General features: G+C 43.9%; 1 protein-coding gene across 1 annotated transcript in view; it reads left to right on the top strand.

Moving 5' to 3' along the window:
- LOC144493165 (5-hydroxytryptamine receptor 2C-like) overlaps positions 1–9,618 on the top strand; it is a 92,040-nt gene extending 82,422 nt beyond the window's left edge. Inside the window, exons 7-8 of the mRNA XM_078212060.1 lie at positions 4,601–4,801; positions 8,798–9,618. Coding sequence (XP_078068186.1) covers positions 4,601–4,801; positions 8,798–9,618 — 1,022 coding nt within the window. The remainder of the gene's footprint in view (positions 1–4,600; positions 4,802–8,797) is intronic.
- Positions 9,619–20,190: the final 10,572 nt, after the last annotated feature.

Raw genomic sequence — 20,190 nt, 5'->3', positions numbered from 1 at the left:
GCTGCCGTGGGAATTATATAGAAATTAAAGCCGGAGTAATGACTGCCTAAACTATACCTGCAAGCATCGGCCCACCCTTGCCCCATAAAAAGAATTGTAAAATTAACCCTTTCTGGGAAGTTCCCAGCTGAACCGCAGAGTAACGTTGGGACAGAACCTGCACAGTGAATGCACAAGTATCCTTTAAAATTATTATTGATTTATGCCATATGTTTCAACTTATATATGTGGAAATCTGAAATGGACAGGGCCTTTCTAAGCATAGCAATGACCAGAACACTGGCACAAACTGGCACAAACCAGGGTGGCAACCCATGGGCGGTCCACTGCAATCTCATTAAGCCATTAAATAAATGTCTCAGAGGAACAGAATTTAGATGCAATGGAGATGAGCAGTCATTTTTGGACAGCAGACAAAAACACTGTGGGGTTAGTCAAATGAGTAGAAGCTGGAGTTAGGCTTTAGGGGTTAGGGGCTATTTCAGCATGAATGTCCCCTAACGGAATACACAGGAAGGATAAAATCTATGACAGGGAGACACAAATGAGAAGCTTGATGGGCTGAGTGGATTTATTTGCTTTTCTATGCTCTGAAAAGAGAATTAAACTGTTCCTGTAAATCCCATCATTATAAGGGATAAAAACAATATTATTATATTTCGCATAACGTGGATAAATTGCTCAACCTTCTCTTTCCTGCCACAGTACCTCTTGACGTATGACCACCTCATGAAACAGTCAGTTCTAGAATGTATTTTTTATGCGTTGTCTTTATAAACTTCATTTGTAATCCAAAATAGTATTGCAATGAAGTATTGCAATCTATCTCATCCTCATGGACTGATCTTTCTTCATATGTTCTTTCCTCAAACAATTGATATTGGATTTTACCCTGAGTTTTGGGTGACACTTTTCATGTGGATACTAAGTTGTCCTCTCTACATAATCTATATTATAGTAATCTGTATTCCACAACTGTAATAGTGTACAGTTTTAGTCTCCTTATTTGAAAAAAAGACAAAATTGCATTAGGAGTTCAAAGAAGGTCCACTCATCTCAATCATGGGATGATGGACTTACCTTATGAAGAAAGAGGTTGAACAGTTTCGACCGATACCCATTGAAGTTTAGAAGAATGAGAGGTGATCGTATTGAGACAAATTAATTCGGAGGATGGATACCAGGTGGATGTTTCCACTTGTGGGGGAGACTGGAACGAGGGAACACAGGTTAAAAATAAGACTGAAATGAGAAGAATTTGTTTTTCTCTCAGAGAGTGTTAGAATCATAGAATCATAGAATCCCTTTGGCGCAGAAAGAGGCCATTTGGACCATCGAGTCTGCACCGACAACAATCCCATCCAGGCCCGATTCCCATAACCTCATGCATTTACCCTCTCACTAAGGGGCAATTTAGCATGGCCAATTAACCTAACCTGCACATCTTTGGACTGTGGGAGGAAACCGGAGCACCCAGAGGAAACCCACATGAGGAGAATGTGCAAACTCCACACAGACAATGGCCCGAGGCCGGAATTGAATCCGAGTCCCTGGCACTGTGAGGTAGCAGTGCTAACCACCATGCCGCCCCAAACATAAATAGCAGAAAATGGTTTCGATCCATCGACCTCTGGGTTATGGGCCCAGCACGCTTCTGCTATGCCACTTTGCTGTTAGTATATGAAATTCTCTTCTCCAGAACACAGTGAAGGCTGACTCGCTGAATTTATTCCAGGCACAATTAGACAGATTTTTGATAAACAATCGAGTTAAGGATTATGGGGGGCAAACAGCAAATGGAGTTAAGACAACATGGCATATCAACAATGATCTTATTCAATGGGGGAGCAGACTCGAAGGAACAAACGAACTACTTCTGCTCCTAGGTCCTATGTTCCCTTGTTAGGGGCCAGATCAGAAACAAAGAACAAAGAACAGTACAGCACAGGAAACAGGCCCTTCGGCCCTCCAAGCCTGTGCCGCTCCTTGGTCCAACTAGACCAATCGTTTGTATCCCTCCATTCCCAGGCTGCTCATGTGACTATCCAGGTAAGTCTTAAACGATGTCAGCGTGCCTGCCTCCACCACCCTACTTGGCAGCGCATTCCAGGCCCCCACCACCCTCTGTGTAAAAAACGTCCCTCTGATGTCTGAGTTATACTTCGCCCCTCTCAGCTTGAGCCCGTGACCCCTCGTGATCGTCACCTCCGACCTGGGGAAAAGCTTCCCACTGTTCACCCTATCTATACCCTTCATAATCTTGTACACCTCTATTAGATCTCCCCTCATTCTCCGTCTTTCCAAGGAGAACAACCCCAGTCTACCCAATCTCTCCTCATAGCTAAGACCCTCCATACCAGGCAACATCCTGGTAAACCTTCTCTGCACTCTCTCCAATGCCTCCACGTCCTTCTGGTAGTGCGGCGACCAGAACTGGACGCAGTACTCCAAATGTGGCCTAACCAGCGTTCTACACAGCTGCATCATCAGACTCCAGCTTTTATACTTAAACTCCAAGGTATAACATTCCGAAGGGATCATGTGCATTCAGGTTCATGATGCTGAGCGTGAAACAGCAAGAAGTTAGGAGCTAGAATTTATTGAAAAAATGATGCCGTGTAAATGATGATCGTTGTGTAAATTATGTAAATCAGCCAGTAAATTGTGGCAAGATAGCATAGGAAAATAGATATCTGATCTTTCTTGTGAGGTTGCTATATTTGCATATTAATTACGCATGCCACAAATAGTTACATTCAGTAATTAACAATGGGAGTACCTTTACATAGTTAATGACTGCCAATCAATCTCTTTGGTTCAGAAAGAGAAATGGTTCGGCACAGCCAAGAAGGGCCAAAAGGCCTGTTTCTGTGCTGTAATGTTCTATGGTTCTAATTGAAAGTGTGGAGTCTCATTCCTGCAGGAGCTTTTAAAAGTGTCAAATTTTACATTTTTAAATTTATTTTTATACTGTTTTCCCTCTTTCTCATAATCCAAACATCCTTTTTCTTTCTTTATTTTGTTTTCTGTCACTGATTTGACATCGAACCCACCCATAATAATACACCCTCCTTCTCACTCCTCCCTCTGTTTATTTCTTGTCTTATGAGGAACAGTTGAGCAGGTCGGGTCTCTTCTCATTGCAGTTTAGAAGAATGAGTGATCTTAATGAACCATGCAGCGTTCTGAGGGAGCTTGACAGGTTAGATGCTGAAAGAATCCTTCCTCTCATGGGGATCCCAAAACTGAGAGGCACAGCTTAAAAATAAGTGTTCTCCTTATGAGCTATGAGGAGGAACATCTTGAAACTTTGTAATTTTCTTCCCCAGAGAGCAATGGAGTCTCAGTTATTGAATGTATTCAAGATTGATTTAGACAGATTTTTGATCTACAAGGGAGTCAAGGGACGCGTAAAAAAAATTGAGTAAAGGCCACAATCAGATCAACGTGAGTCAACCAAATGGTCTGTTTTTTATGATCTTATCATTTTAATCCTCGGCGGCACGGTAGCACAGTGGTTAGCTCTGCTGTCTTACAGCGCCAGGATCCCGGGTTCAATCCTGGCCTCGGATGACTGTCTGTGTGGAGTTTGCACATTCTCCCCGTGTCTGCTTGGGTTTCCTCCGGGTGCTCTGGTTTCCTCCCACACTCCAAAGATGTGCAGATTAGGTGGATTGGCCAGGCTAAATTGCCCCGTAGTGTCAGGGGGACTAGCAGGATAAATACATGGGGTTATGGGGTAAGGGTCCGGGTGGGATTGTGGTCAGTGCAGACTCGATGGGCCTAATGGCCTCCATCTGCACTGTAGGATTCTATAATTACAAAAGGAGATGCGCTGTTGATCCTGTTAGTCACCAAGTTTCCTGATATTTTGTTGTCCATACTATGTCATCACACTTGCAACAACTTACTGGGCGGAACAGTTTTCAGCTAAAGTGGGCAGGAGGATGTGTAACATTAATCAGGCACTCATGAGCCAAGCATTACAGTAAAGTCAGTAGCGGTACCCTTCGTAAATGGACAGAATAGATGTTCTGTTATGATTTCTTGATACAAGTCAGTACACAATGAGGACCAGCACTGCATAACAGACTGTTATGTCCCCAGATTCTGTGTTTATCTTTGTGTTTTCTAACAACTGCTTTCACAACTAAGCTCAATAAAATGAAATGGAAAATAAAATCACAGATTTCAACGTGGCACATCACTGAAGTAGAGATGGCGGTGTTGGACTGGGGTAGGCACAGTAAGAAGTCTCACAACACCAGGTTAAAGTCCAACAGGTTTATTTGGTATCAGTGGCAGCACTCCGAAAGCTTGTGCTACCAAATGAACCTGTTGGACTTTAACATGGTGTTGTGAAACTTCTTACCATCACTGAAGTACTCTTAGGATCACTGGGGACAATCAGAACAAGGCAGGCAGAGCACTAAGTTACTTCGCTGGGAAGATGGCACTTGCACTGCCCCTAAACCACATGTTATTTATAGCGTGGGAGACCAAGGTGGTCTGGGGAGAAAAATCAAGGGATTGTTGAGCTCCCATACCTAAATGCATTAATATAAAGTTCCACTTTTAACCTAAAAAGTTTGTGTTTCAGACAATACCTGGCCTTTCCCGGAAAAGTTGTGTCCCATCTGGGTTTACTTGGATGTTCTCTTTTCCACTGCGTCCATCATGCATCTCTGTGCAATATCACTGGATCGTTACGTGGGAATACGCAATCCTATTGAGCACAGTCGCTTCAACTCACGAACCAAAGCTATTATAAAACTAACTGCCGTCTGGACCATTTCAATAGGTAAGTGTTGCATTTGCTTCTAAGTCCAAACCATGTAGAACATTAAGCATGTCTGAAATCATGATGTTCGTGGCATCAATCCATTCCTTTACACTTCATTACACTTCATTAAATAGAGTTCCAGAAAACTGTGGGGTACAATCCTGAATATTGCTTTTATGTATTTGCTATGAATGCTGCCAGCTAATCAGCCTATTCCTTGGAAAATCAATGCCGCCATATAAAGCATTTTTTGTTTTTGCTCAACTGTAATAGAAAATAACCTGGAAATTAGCAGCCCTGTATATTTCCAATCTAATAATTTGCGTTGATATCATCAGCATACTTATGGAAGTTGACCCCCTATCTTTATAAGGGCATTTTTTCCCTATCTTTGTAAGGGCATTTTCAAGGGGCAGTAAATAGATGAGGAAGAGGAGGGAATCAAGGCTGGAGTCCAGAAATGGTGCTGTCGGGGGTGGAAGAGCAAATGTTGCTGGAAATGTTCTGGGTATGATTCGGTGGCTAAGAGTTAACTCACAGACCCACAAGGGCAGTCCCACAAAGGTGGACAGGGGCAGAGAGATGCTGGAGGATATGATGATGTGATTGATTACATTGAAAGCTGCAAAAGGTCGAGAAAGATGAGGATGTATCTATCTGAGTCAGACAGAATATCTTTCTTGACTTTGGATGAGACTGTTTCAGTTCAATAGTATGGGAAGAAACTTATTTGGAAGGATTCAAATTGGGAGTTCCAGAAGAGATGGATATTGATCCAAGAGGTGCCCACACATTGTAGACAGAAACAAAGAAAATAGGAGTAGGAGTAGGCCATTTGGCCATTCGAGCCTGCACCACTATTCAATAAGATCATGCAGTTTCCATATCCCCATTTTCCGTTTTCTCTCCATACCCCTTAATCCCTTTAGTCACAAGGGCTACGTCCAGCTCCCTCTTGAACATATCTGTTTTCCGTGGTAGAGAATTCCACAGGTTCACAACTCTCTGAGTGAAGAAGTTCTTCCTCATCTCAATCCCAGAAGTCCTCAGTTCTGGACTTCCCCAACATTGGGGACATTCTTCCCATATCTAGCCTGTCCAGTCCAATCAGGATTTTATATGTTTCAAGAGATCCCCTCTCATTCTTCTAAATTCCAGTGAGTACAAGCTCAGTCAATCCAGTCTTTCAAGAATGTCAGTCCTGCCATTCCAGGAATCAGTCTGGTGAACCTTCGCTGGACTCCCTCAATAGCAAGAATGGCCTTTCTCAGACTAGGAGACCAAACTGCACACAATATTCAGGGTGTGGCCTCACCAAGGCCCTGTATAACTGCAGCAAGACATCCCTACTCCTATACTCAAATCCTCTTGCTATGAAGGCCAGCATGCCATTAGCTTTCCTCACTGCCTCTTGTACCTGCATGCCAGTCTTCAGTGACTGTTCCACCATGACACCCAGGTCACGTTGCACTTCCCCTTTTCCTAAACTGCCACCATTCAAATAATAATCTTCCTTCCTGTTTTGCCACCAAAGTTGATAACCTCACATTTATCCACATATTACATTTGCCAAGTATCTGCCCACTCAGTCAGCCTTGCAGCTTCTTAGCATCCTCCCCACAGCAAACACTGCCAACCAACTTAGTGCCATCTACAGATTTAGAGATATTGAATTCAATTCCTTTGTCCAAATCATTAATATATATTGAGAACAGCTGGAGTCCCAGCACTGAACCCTGCGGTGCCCCACTAGTCACTGCCTGCCACTCTGAAAAGGACCCATTTATTCCCACTCTCTGCTTCCTGTCTGCCAACCAGTTCTCTATCCACGTCAACACATTACCCCCAGTACTATGCGCTTTTATTTTGCTCACTAATCTCTTGTGTGGGACCTTGTCAAAAGCCTTTTAGAAGTCCAGATATACAACATCCATTGTTTCACCCTTGTCCACGCTACTGGTCACATCCTCAAAAAAATCCAGAAGATTTGTCAAGCACGATTTCCCTTTAGTGAATCCATGTTGACTTGGACTGATCCTGTCACCTGTTTCCCAAATGCTCAGTTATTACATCCTTAATAATTGACTCCAGCATTTTCCCCACCACTGATGTCAGGCTAACTGGTCTATAATTCCCCGTTTTCTCTCTTCCTCCTTTTTTAAAAAGTGGGGTTACATTAGCTACCCTCCAATCTTCCAGAGTCTATAGAATGCTGGAAAATGATCATCAATGTGTCCACTATTTCTAGGGCCACTGTCTTAAGTTCTCTGGGATGCAGAGCATCAGGCCCTGGGGACTTATCAGGTTTTAGTCCCAGCGATTGCCCCAATACAATTTCCTGACTAATAAGGATTTCCTTCAGTTCCTCCTTCATGTTAGACCCTCTATCCCCTAGTATTTCTGGAAGGTTATTTGTGTCCTCCTTAGTGAAGACAAATCCAAAGTATTTGCTCAGTTGGTCTGCCATCTTTTTGCTGCCCATTATGAATTCACCTGATTCTAACTGTAAGGGACCTACATTTGTCTTCACCAGTCTTTTTCTCTTCACATATCTATAGAAATATTTACAGTCAGTTTTTATGTTTTCTGCAAGGGCAGAAGCCATGGCCTCTTATACTCTCCATGCCAACTAGTACCCTACATCCACCCCAATGGTCCCTGTAGCTTGCATACCAACTCAATACCAAAACCAGTTCATGCCACCCCCACCTCCCCCATCCACTTCCAATTCCCCTTATAGCTCCTGTCATCATTATGTATGCTTGACTGAAAGCCCAGACTCATAAAAGGCCTAACATTCAACATGAAGTATGACCCTCCGGTCAATCAGTGGCCGGGATGTGTACCTACCATCTAAATAACAATGGGAGGTAGACTCCCAAGGCTGCAGGGCCAACAGGAAGCCCTCTAGGCAACAATGATACATCAGCAGCCCCATTGCCTGAGGTGGGAGCTGCCAATGCAGGTAGGTGAGAGGGTGCTCCTCCTGATGAAAGCATCTTCTGAAGAGCTTGAAAAGGCCACACTGCCAGGCCATCAACATAGAAAGGCAATCCCCCCACTGAATGGTCAGCTGTGGCTGTATAGCCATTGTGGGTGCGAGGTGGGGGAGGGGGGGTGGGCGAAGGTGAGGGTGGGGAGGAGGGCCTAAAAAATAAAGAGCTTACCCTAGGCTTCCCATTTAGGAACTAATTATTTCTTGAGGAACATTTATGTTCACAGTTTGCCAGAAGCAGCAAACAACCAGTATTCCAGAATTTTACTCATGTCAAGGAGTCCAATACCACAGATTACTTGTCAAAATACACAACGGGCATCAGCAGAATAGCAGAAAAGTGAAGAACAAGAGGAAAGTTAGATGTATGGCTTCCCCATCATTGAAGTCAGGGATGTTTCTGGTGCCTCATTCTCTGATTTATTGTTTATTACCCATTCATAACTGAATGTTGCAGGACTGCCAATCTTTGATTGGATCGGTTGATTGTGAGATCGCCTAGCTCTATCTGCAGCATGTTGCATCTGTTGCTGTTGCATGCATCTATTGTGTTTTAGCTTCACCAGATTGGCACTTGAGGTGTTGTATATTCCTCGTGGCTTTTAAAATAGAACTGGATAATTATCTGAAGGGCGAATATTTATGTGGAAAAGGCAGGGATGTGCGAGTGGTTGAGTTGTTCTCACAGAGAGCTGGCACAGACATGTTGGACTGAACATCCTCTTTCTATGTTGTAACAATTCTATGATTCTGTGCATGGATGTAACTATTAGTAATCTTTAAAGAACTGGAAGAGATTCAGACCAGCCATTTCCACGATGATTTTGAAGAGGAAATCAATGGCAAATAGTGATTAGAATGTGGGTGGTGGAGCAAACAAGGCTTAGCAACAACTTCTTGTTGTCACATTCTGGATCCCCTTGTATGACCTTTCTCCGTTTTGCCCTCAGTTTAATTAAGTAAGCTTGTTTTAAGTATTTTGCATAATTTCATAATCTGTTTGAAACTATTTCTTCCAGGCATATCGATGCCAATCCCAGTCATCGGCATTCAAGATGAATCCAGGGTTTTCATTGACAACAGCTGTGTTATAAACGATGAAAACTTTGTCCTCGTGGGTTCATTTGTAGCGTTCTTTATCCCACTGATTATAATGGTTTTCACATATTGCCTGACTGTACAGGCTCTGCAGAAACAGATCAGCGTGTTTTTAGGTGATCAGAAACAAAAGCGAACAAGCTTGCACGTCTTTAAAAAGGACAACTTAGGGGAAAATGCCACAGTGATAGAAAGATCGGAGACTCCAGATGCAAGTCCAAAGCCGCCTTTGAATAAGGAATCTCGGCTCTTCCGAAAAGGAACCATGCATTCGATCAACAATGAACAGAGGGCTTCAAAGGTTCTCGGAATTGTCTTCTTTTTGTTTGTTGTCATGTGGTGCCCGTTCTTCATCACTAATGTCATGTCTGTTATCTGCAAGGATTCCTGCAATGAAGCCATCATTGGAGAGCTGCTCAATGTATTTGTCTGGATTGGTTATACCTCATCCGGTGTCAATCCACTAGTTTACACACTCTTTAACGGAACTTACCGCCGAGCTTTTTCCCACTATATTCGTTGCCAGTACAATGTCAGAAGAACCAGAAATCACTTCACAATCATTGCTTCCACATCAGCAATATACGACAGAAATTTGGAAATGACTGCCATGAACAATGGAAATAAATCAGTGAATAATAAATTGAGAGTTCCTGATGAAAGACTACATGTAGCACTGGGATCGACCGAGTCTTCTATAGACAATTGCATTGTTATCAGTGAAAAAGTTAGCTGTGTGTAATGTTGGGCCTAAAATACTAGGCTATTTATTATAAATAGTATGTGGCCTAGCATACTAGGCCATTAGTTTTGCATGTACTGTGAGGCCTAACTTTACTAGGCTACTAACTGTGCGTAATGAGGGGCCTAGAATACTAGGCCACAAACGCAATTAAATGACTGTAATTAATATATATAGGTCAGAAAATGTTTATTGCCTGGTTCAAAGATTTAAAACCATATTGAGATGTGAAATATATATATATATATGGGGTGTATATCATGTGGATAGATAGTTAACTGATAATGCTGTAGTCTCTTAAGGCATTTCGAATAACTACATGTTTCTCCAACATCGTAATGAGTGACCGACTACCTCTTCCAGCTGCGGAGCTAGGGCAAGATGGCTGGACTGGTTTGGATTTTTTAACAGCTTTATAATGTAGGATTGTAAAATATGGCGGATATCAGAAATCTGGAAAGAAAACAAAAAAAGTTGCAAATCCTCAGCAGCTCAGGGAGAGAAAAACAGACGTAACGTTTCAGGTTAACGGCTTTTCATCAGAACTGAGAAAAGTTAGAGTCATAACAGTTTTCAAGCAACTACAGAGGTTTGGTGTGAATTTTACCACTGTCTGAACTCAACAGTGATTTCAACAATTTCAGTCAGAGCGGTGGCTCCTATTCGTTCAGACAGCAAACGTCAGTAATAATTTTGCTTTGGCCACTTTCTGCTCCTACAGACTCAACTTTTGTTTCATTTATTGTCATGTTACCGGTCCCTTTTTTTCCCCCTTACAGCATCATTCCTTTTGTCAGTTAATCTCTCCTGCCTTCCACACTATTGTAGATCTTCTCTAATGTTCCTACCTTCCGCACCCTCTCCCACTCCCCCCGCCCGCCCCCCCCCCCCCCCCCCCACCACCACCCCTGCCAGCCTCCCACCTCCCTTTCCCTGCCTCTCTGCTTCCTTAAGACCTGTTACCTCTCAAACATTCTCCGTGTTCTGATGAGAGGCCACTGACCTAAAACCTCAGCAGGATGCTTCCCAGGGCCACGGAGACAGGTTTGGAGATAGAGCCAGCAGCATACTCAGGATTGGGTCACTGACGTGTTCCGGCCTCTGAGCAATTTTGCTAGATGCAGCATTAAGTTAGCAGGAGTAACACACCTGGCACCAGTGAGCAGATATCTGAGACATTAATTGATAAAATTGGCGGCAATTTATTGATGAATCTGAGATTTGCTGCGTTTGCATGGGGCCCCACTTTGTCCCCAACTTGCCTACTCACAGTGGGCACAGTAAGAAGTCTCACAACACCAGGTTAAAGTCCAACAGGTTTATTTGATAGCACGAGCTTTCAGAGCGCTGCCTCTCTATCAGGTGGGTTGGACTTTAACCTGGTGTTGTGAGACTCCTTACTGTGCCTACCCCAGTCCAACGCCAGCATCTCCACATCATACTCACAGTGGGGTGAGAACAGAATTGGAGATCGGGGCACCCTGAGATCAGGATGACATTTTAATTCGGAGGGCTCAAAATAGCAATCCTTAGCACCAGATAAGGTTTTCAAATGGGTCCCCTTACCTGCCAAGGAATCCACTGGATAGTGCAGGGTGGGAGGGATTACCTGTCAGTCACATATTAAGAATCACTCCTTCATCTTGCGCTACCCTCTCCTGCTCAATGAACACAGCCTTTAGACTGGGCTCCCTTTGCCTTAGGCACTCTGATTGGCTCTCCTGCCTGTGCGACCCACCTGCTGTCCCTAATTGGACAGCACACATAGAGGTGATCAATTTAGTTGGCTGCCTCCCAGAAAATAGCACAGGCAGTCAGGCAGACTCCAAACACCAGTGGGGTCATGACCTGAAAATGGACCTAATGTTTGAAAATTATGAAAGACCAACTCTGTCTAACCTATTGAGTATTTCTAATATTTTCTGGTTCTGTTATGCCTTTAGGTACTTTGATCAGTACCAGATGGGGGGCATGGTGACACAGTGGTTAGCACTGCTGCCAAATAGCACCAGGGACCTGGGTTCAATTCCCCGCTTGGGTCACTGTCTGTGCGGAGTTTGCACGTTCTCCCCGTGTTTGCATGGGTTTCCTCCAGGTGCTCCAGTTTGCTCCCACGGTCCAAAAGACGTGCTGGTTAAGTTCTTTGGCCATGCTAAATTCTCACTCAATATACTCGAACAGGTGCCAGAGTGTGGCAACTAGGGGATTTTCACAGTAACTTCATTGCAGTGTGAATGTAAGCCTACTTTGTGACACTAATAAGTAAACTTAAATTTAAATGTTAGCTGGTATGAAACCTACAGCTATTTTTGTATTGACCATATTCCTGGACCATTGCAAGTATGCTGTCTTCTGAAATTGTTGAAAAGCAAGATTGTGGGAGAGTTTGTTTATCACTTTACGTGCAGAATTGTCCTGTTCTAAAGTTAGTTTACCCACTCTGAAACTTTCTTTCCTCTTCTTCAGAAGGATTTTACATGGTAGCTAAGTGGAGAGCAGGGGAAGATGTGTTTGGTGGTGGCGCTATGCTGGAGGTGACAGAAATACAGTAAGAAGCTTAACAACACCAGGTTAAAGCCCAACAGGCTTATTTGGTAGCAAAAGCCGCAAGCTTTCAGAGCCTTAAGCTCCTTCTTCAGGTGAGTGGGAATTCTGTTCACAAACAGGGCATATAAAGACACAAACTCAATTTACAGAATAATGGTTGGAATGCGAATACTTACAGCTAATCAAGTCTTAAAGGTATAAACAATGTGAGTGGAGAGAGCATCAAGACAGGCTAAAGAGATGTGTATTGTCTCCACACAGGACAGCCAGTGAGACTCTGCAAGTCCAGGCAAGCTGTGGGGATTACAGATAGTGTGACATGACTGACATGGGACAATACACATCTCTTTAACCTGTCTTAATGCTCTCTCCACTCACATTGTTTGTACCTTTAAGACTTGATTAGCTGTAAGTATTCGCATTCCAACCATTATTCTGTAAATTGAGTTTGTGTCTTTATATGCCCTGTTTGTGAACAGAATTCCCACTCACCTGAAGAAGGAGCTTAAGGCTCCGAAAGCTTGTGGCTTTTGCTACCAAATAAACCTGTTGGACTTTAACCTGGTGTTGTTAAACTTCTTACTGTGTTTACCCCAGTCCAATGCCGGCATCTCCACATGGTGACAGAAATGACAGAAGATGATCAATGAATACAGAGGCTGGTGAGATTGAAATTGAGAACAAGGGGAACACGATCATAGTTGTGGGAGGGAGGGGAATAATAAATAATAAATCACACAGTGCCAGGGACCCGGGTTCAATTCCCGGCTTGGGTCTCTGTCTGTGTGGAGTTTGCACGTTCTTCCTGCGTGGGTTTCCTCTGGGTGCTCCGGTTTCCTCCCACAGTCTGAAAGACGCGCTGGTTAGGTGCATTGACCCGAACAGGCGCTGGACTATGGTGACTCGGGGAATTTCACAGTAATTTCATTGCAGTATTAATGTAAGCCTTACTTGTGACTAATAAATAAAGGAAGAATATGTTAACGAAGAATATGGTTGTATCGGAAGAGGTATAGTTAAGGTTCATTAGATTGATTCCTGGAATAAAAGGGCTGTTCTGTGAGGAGAAGTTGATGAAAAAGGATTTATAATCTATGAAATTTAGAATAAGAGGAGCAAAAAAATTTTCTTGATAGAATAGATGCTGAGAGGCTGGTTCACCTGGTTCAAATCTGGGGCACAGTCTCAGGATAAGGACGGCACGGTGGCACCGCTGCCTCACAGCGCCAGGGACCCGGGTTTGATTCCCAGGTTGGGTCACTGTCTGTGTGGAGTTTGCATGTTCTCCCCATGTCTGTGTGGGTTTCCTCTGGGTGCTCCGGTTTCCTCCCACAGTCCAAAGATGTGCGGGTTAGGTGGATTGGCCATGGTAAATTGTCCCTTAGTGTCCCAAGATGTGTAGATTAGCGGGATTAACAGTGTAAATATGTGGGGTCATGGGGATAGGGCCTGGAGAAGAGTCAGTGCAGACTCGATGGGCAAAATGGCCTTCTTCTGCACTGTAGGGATTCTATGATAAGGGGTCAGTCATTTAGGACTGAAATTATTCAAACATTCAGAGGATTGGGAATCTTTGGGAAAATCTACCAGAGAGGACAGTGGATATTCAATCATTGCATATTTAAGACTGAGATAGATAGATTTTCGGACACTAAGGGAATCAATGCTTATGGTGATTGTCCAGGAAAGCTGGAGATTATATGAAAATCAACCATGATCTCACTGAATGGTAGAGCAGGCTTCATGGGACATCTGGTCTTCTCCACCTCCTATTTCTTAAGGTCTTTTGTTCTTTTATTTTATCCTGGAACAACTCTAGCCTCCCCCAAGTAGCTAGTGGCCATGTGTGAGCCCGATAGTGAGTGTCAGCAGAGTATTCACTGCAGGTGCAAACCCAATCCGTGTCCTCACCCATGATCTGGGCACTTTGAAGTATAGACTGCGGCTGCGGCAATGGGATCCAAACTCATCCATTCTTCCACTGCCCCAGCTCCAGTCCACCAGGGTAATTGCAGCTTTTAACTGAGGCCAGTTAATGGCTCCGGGATCAAACAGGCACCTCCGATCTGTAGATAAAGGGCGAGATTCTCTGGCCTCCCTTCAGTGTTTTTCTCAGTGGCAGGAGGCGACACGCCATTCACTGGCGGCGGGATCCTCGGGTCCCACCGCGGTGAATGGGAATTCTCATTGAAGCCACCCCAACGCCACTGGGAAACCCATACGCAGCAAGTTATGCACTGCTGGAGGGACCAGAGAATCCCACCGACCTGAACAGCCAGAGAATTCCAGCCAAAGTGTGTGAAATGACTTTCAATAATATAGGTAATAATTTCCTGCATGCATACAAAATTCCTCTGTGTGTTATTTTAAAAGATTTTTTAAACTCTGAAAATAAATGGAGAACAAATATGTCAACAAGAACGTTGACACAAACAAAAAGCTATGTTCAATGCAAGCATCATTGAAAGCACCTTCACTTCATAAGGCTCCATTCTGTCCTGTGAAATTTCGTGAGTTTTTTGATGACTGTTTTCTTTTGAATATATTTACATATTTAACACATATCTGTTATTACTAATGGCACACTTTCTGTGTCAGTCATGTTTTAGTTTGCACAACAGTAGGTTGCCACTTTTGTTCATGGTGGCGCAGTTTGAAGGCCCTGATGCATTATCAGATAAGGACTCATTATGCTGCACCTTGCTGGGTAAAATAACAATAACGCTTGGTTTATTTCCCCTTTCAGTTGCACTATCACTGAAAATTACAAATACTTTGAAGGTTATGGTGTACATAAAGCAGAACTGGATGTTAAAAAGGGAGTTTTGTAGGAACATTGAAGATCCTCGCTGCATCATGCATCAAGTTAATTGGAATTTAATTTTCTTGAAGTCAATTCTTTTTGATGTGAATGTAAAGTTACCTCATTTATTTTGTTTTTAAGAATATTTTAGGATTTCTATAGTTGTACGAACACAAAGTTGAACTCACATGACCCACCTGCTTCACACAGTTTGAGTAAAGTACTTTCTTGTTTAATCCTTCTCAGTTTCGTTTGTTGCTATGTAAATGTTATTTTGAACTGAACAGACATGGGTACTTTTTAAACACAATGCCAATTTCTGCAATCTCACAACATCTGTTGGCTGCCTTCAGTAATGTGTTAGGGTGCGTGTACGTTGACCTTTCACATCTCCTACCCATTTGTCGAATTTTATTATTTAAACAATTCCCCACATTGCGCCTTGGCCTTCACTTGCTTCGGCTTCTGAATAGTTCCTGCTCCACCACGCATAGGACAAAACTCAACTTGGTCTAATCTAGCAGTGCCTCTGAAAACAAGCATGGCACTGCCCATGACCAAATCGTACACACATTAATTCTCTATCTCTACCTTGCAGTATCCAGTTTGGCCACATCAAATAAGAGGTCACACCTCAGCTGCTGGCCATTCATCAATATCAATAGTATCAAGGATATAGTTGATAGGTCATGTATACCAACACTTTGTAACAGGTGACGTTTTATAAGATTTAACCTGGACTATTCCTGTGATTTGTTTTGTTTGATGGTTCCAATGCATTTAAAGCATGTCTGGTCCACATTTATACTGGTCCAGTCTTCTATTTGGTATTAGCCAAGGTGTCTGCGTGGGTTTCCTCTGGGTTTCCTCCTTTGGTTTCCTCCCACAGTCCAAAGATGTGCGAGTTAAGTGGATTGGCCATGCTAAATTGCCCCTTTGTGTTAGGGACATTAGATTGGGTAAATGCATGGGATTAGGGGGATAGGGCCTGAGTGGGATTGTGGTTGGTGCAAACTCGGTGGGCCGAATGGCCTCTTTCTGCACTGCAGGATTCTAAGTAGTAGTTAAAACTATTAGGACTTAATTAATATGTTTCTACATAGTAAACTGACACACTGCTCCATACTGTCATATTTTAATAATGATATAAAAGTACCAATCACGCATAAGGGATTGGATCAGCATATTGTGGGTTCACTTATTGAGACGAGGTAGATTAGCACAGACATACGAAAATCACAACCACTTCCATCTAGAAGGACAAGGATGGCAAAAACATGGGGACACCAAACCTGCAAGTTTCCCTCCAAGCCACTCATCATCCTGACTTGGAAATATATTGCTGGGTCAAAATCCTGGAATTCCTTCCCTAACAGCACTGTAAACCCACAGCACGTAGACTGTAGCATTTCAAGAAGGCAGCTCACAATCACCTTCTCAAGGGCAACTGGAGATGGACAATAAATGCTGGCCAGCCAGCGACACCCATGTCCCACAAATGAATAAAAAAATATACATGGGAATAAGGCTTGAAGACTACAACAGTAGAGCTGTGTCTCTGTGTGTGCTTAAAACTGGATCACAAGACACACTTCCTTTTGAGTGATTTCATGCTGCAAACAATTAAACATACACATTAGGCAACGCAGATGATGTAGAGCCTTCAACTGTTGATTCTTACATTGTCATACTCTCTTGTCTCATTGGACTACATAGCAACACTAGCTGAGAGGACCACTGGGCACCAATCCCATTCAGAACCACACATTTGAAGGTGCCCAATATTGGGTACAATTTCCTCATTCAATTGCCCTCATTCTCCCCTGACCCTGGGGTGACAATTGCTTTCCCCTTATCACCCACTGCTCAGTTCAACTGGACATCACCTTTCAGTATCACAATGCCACGCTTAAAAATATAAAATCGTGTGGCTATTCGGAGAGCACTTCATCACACAAAGGCTACTGGAAGTGGGTGCAAAGTATTGATGACGTACACAATTTTGTGTTCCATTTGCAGTGGGCATGAATGGTGACAGAAGCGCAAAATGTCATGAGGGCCCAAATCGCAATTTACACCAGTGGGATTTCCCGTTGCAATTGTCCTTGCCCCGCCCACGACCACCCCCCCCCCCCCCCCCCCCCCCCGCCAATGACGTAACAGAAATACTAAGGTTCACTGTCGGGAAACCCATTGCAATAGGTTTATATCTAATTATCAGGCCTACATAGAACAGTACAGCACAGAACAGGCCCTTCGGCCCACGATGTTGTGCCGAGCTTTATCTGAAACCAAGATCAAGCTATCCCACTCCCCCTCATCCTGGTGTGCTCCATGTGCCTATCCAATAACCGCTTAAATGTTCCTAAAGTGTCTGACTCCACTATCACTGCAGGCAGTCCATTCCACACCCCAACCACTCTCTGCGTAAAGAACCTACCTCTGATATCCTTCCTGTATCTCCCACCACGAACCCTATAGTTATGCCCCCTTGTAATAGCTCCATCCACCCGAGGAAATAGTCTTTGAATGTTCACTCTATCTATCCCCTTCATCATTTTATAAACCTCTATTAAGTCTCCCCTCAGCCTCCTCCACTCCAGAGAGAACAGCCCTAGCTCCCGCAACCTTTCCTCATAAGGCCTACCCTCCAAACCAGGCAGCATCCTGGTAAATCTCCTCTGCACTCTTTCCAGCGCTTCCACATCCTTCCTATAGTGAGGTGACCAGAACTGCACACAATACTCCAAATGTGGTCTCACCAAGGTCCTGTACAGTTGCAGCATAACCCCACGGCTCTTAAACTCCAACCCCCTGTTAATAAAAGCTAACACACTATAGGCCTTCTTCACAGCTCTATCCACTTGAGTGGCAACCTTTAGAGATCTGTGGATATGAACCCCAAGATCTCTCTGTTCCTCCAGTTTTCAGAACCCTACCTTTGACCCTGTAATCCACATTTAAATTAGTCCTACCAAAATGAATCACCTCACATTTATCAGGGTTAAACTCCATTTGCCATTTTTCAGCCCAGCTTTGCATCCTATCTATGTCTCTTTGCAGCCTACAACAGCCTCTACCCAAAAATTAATTTTTAATTTTTTGTATCGGGGTGCCCTTTATTTTTTTTTATGTGCCTGCCCTACCTATATTGTGGTACCCACCCCTTCAATTTCTTTCGGCTATAATTTGAACGATACGGCGGAGAAAGCTGCTATTGCAGCCAATGGCTCACTTGACATATTTCCTGCCCGCTGTGCCACTCTGCCATAAAATTGGAAAAGTCCGCCCTATGAAATATTCCACATGGGGACACACTGGGAATCTCCCAATTTCTCAATATGGTCAGTCTACCCTGCTGGTGATGAATGATCTAAAACAGAACAGGGAAGGTGCACTGAAACACGGATTCAATCTTTGACATTTTTTTAATGAGATTAAAAAGAACTTCTCATTTTGTGCATTCAACACTTCTATAGCCCGTAAAAGATCATCGTCGAACATACAAATGCTACAAATTTATACAATAAAGATAATCCAGTTCTTTGTTCTCGCCTCTGAGTGTTGTTTCTATAATTGAAGATCACACGCAGTGATACAATATTTAAGGTCACGCTATAGCAGGTCCAACATGTTGAATGTTAACACTGGGGATGGAATTTTCCCATTCAGCCCACTACGATTCCCATACGATTCTTGAATCGTATCGAGCGGGGGGTGAGGACCATGCAAAGGTCCGTTGACCTGGGCGGGATTTTCCATTTTCAGGCAAGCGTAGCTGGAAAATCCCGCCTTCTGAATGCAGTATTAGTGCGATTATTATAATGCTGCGGTTCATGGTGGGAGATATAGGAAGGATATCAGAGGTAGGTTCTTTGTGCAGAGAGTGGTTGGGGTGTGGAATGGACTGCCTGCAGTGATAGTGGAGTCAGACACTTTAGGAACATTTAAGTGGTTATTGGATAGGCACATGGAGCACACCAGGATGATAGGGAGTGGGATAGCTTGATCTTGGTTTCAGATAAAGCTCGGCACAACATCGTGGGCCAAAGGGCCTGTTCTATGCTGTACTGTTCTATGTTCTATGTTCTATAACTATAATGTCAAATATATTTACCCTGTAGAAAGGAAGCAGCCAAACATAATCTAAAGCCCTTATGGTTTAGCCCAGCATTTCACTGAACCACAACAGTTACTGGAGTCAAACAAATTAGTGGAAAATAAGAAATATTTCTTTGCTGATCTATTTGTTTTGAGAATCATCCCAGACTGTGGAGGTCTGTGAGACACACATGTTATTTCAAATAATGAAGAGACGAGAACTGTCATCAACAACAGCTTGCTTTTAAATAGTGCCAGAAATTTAGTAAGAATAGCCCAAGCTGCTTCCAGGAATGGTATCAAAAGAAAATTGACACCAAGCCATATAAGGGGATATTAGAGCAGTTGACCAAATGTTCAGACAAAGAGATAGGTTTTAAGAAGTGTCTTAAAGACGGGAAGGGAAAAAGCGGGACAGAGAGGATTAGGGATGGAATTCCAGAACTTAGAGGCTCAGTAGCTGTTGACACAACAGCTGAAAACAAGACAAGAATTTAAAAAGCTGAGGGGCGAATCTCCCAGCCTGCTGCGCTGCTCCCCGCTGGACACCATGCCTTCCATGCATCTCCAGGGCCCGGGGTTCCAGCGTCACAGCTAGGGCAGGGCCTATGGGGGAAGATCGGTGGTGGTCGGGTGTCCCACTGCCACTCTGCATAGGGATCAGGATAGAGGAAGGGAAGGGGCTGATCGGGGCTGGCCATCAGGGTGGAGGGTATGCTGCCGGGGGGTTGGGGCTGCCAGTGGGTGGGGAGAGTGTCGGGGACATTGGAAGACGTCGGGGAGGCCAGTGATGGGGGGGTGGGGGGAATGGAGGGGCAGCGTTGCAGGGTTGGCCGGCAATTGAACTGGCCAGCAATCGGGAGGCCGGCAGTGCGGGGCTACTGCGCATGCACTGATCACCGCTATGACAGATCAGTACTATGTCTCCGGCCTCTCCAGCAGGAATAGGCCCTGCCCCTGGGTTTTCAGCATGAATCTCCCTGAGGCACTCAGCAGCGTGGAAGATTCATTTTGAAAATCTCGCTAAAAAAGCCAGCGGGAGTTATTCCTGTTTTTACTTGAATTCAGCACTTACCATTCTTTTGGTAGAATCCCGGCCCAGGTATTGCTTAACCAGGAAT

Source organism: Mustelus asterias, chromosome 4, assembly GCF_964213995.1.
Source record: "Mustelus asterias chromosome 4, sMusAst1.hap1.1, whole genome shotgun sequence".
In the NCBI taxonomy this organism is placed as follows: domain Eukaryota; kingdom Metazoa; phylum Chordata; class Chondrichthyes; order Carcharhiniformes; family Triakidae; genus Mustelus; species Mustelus asterias.
The sequence above is the reverse complement of the archived record's forward strand: the minus strand, read 5'-3'. Positions and strand labels throughout refer to the sequence as shown.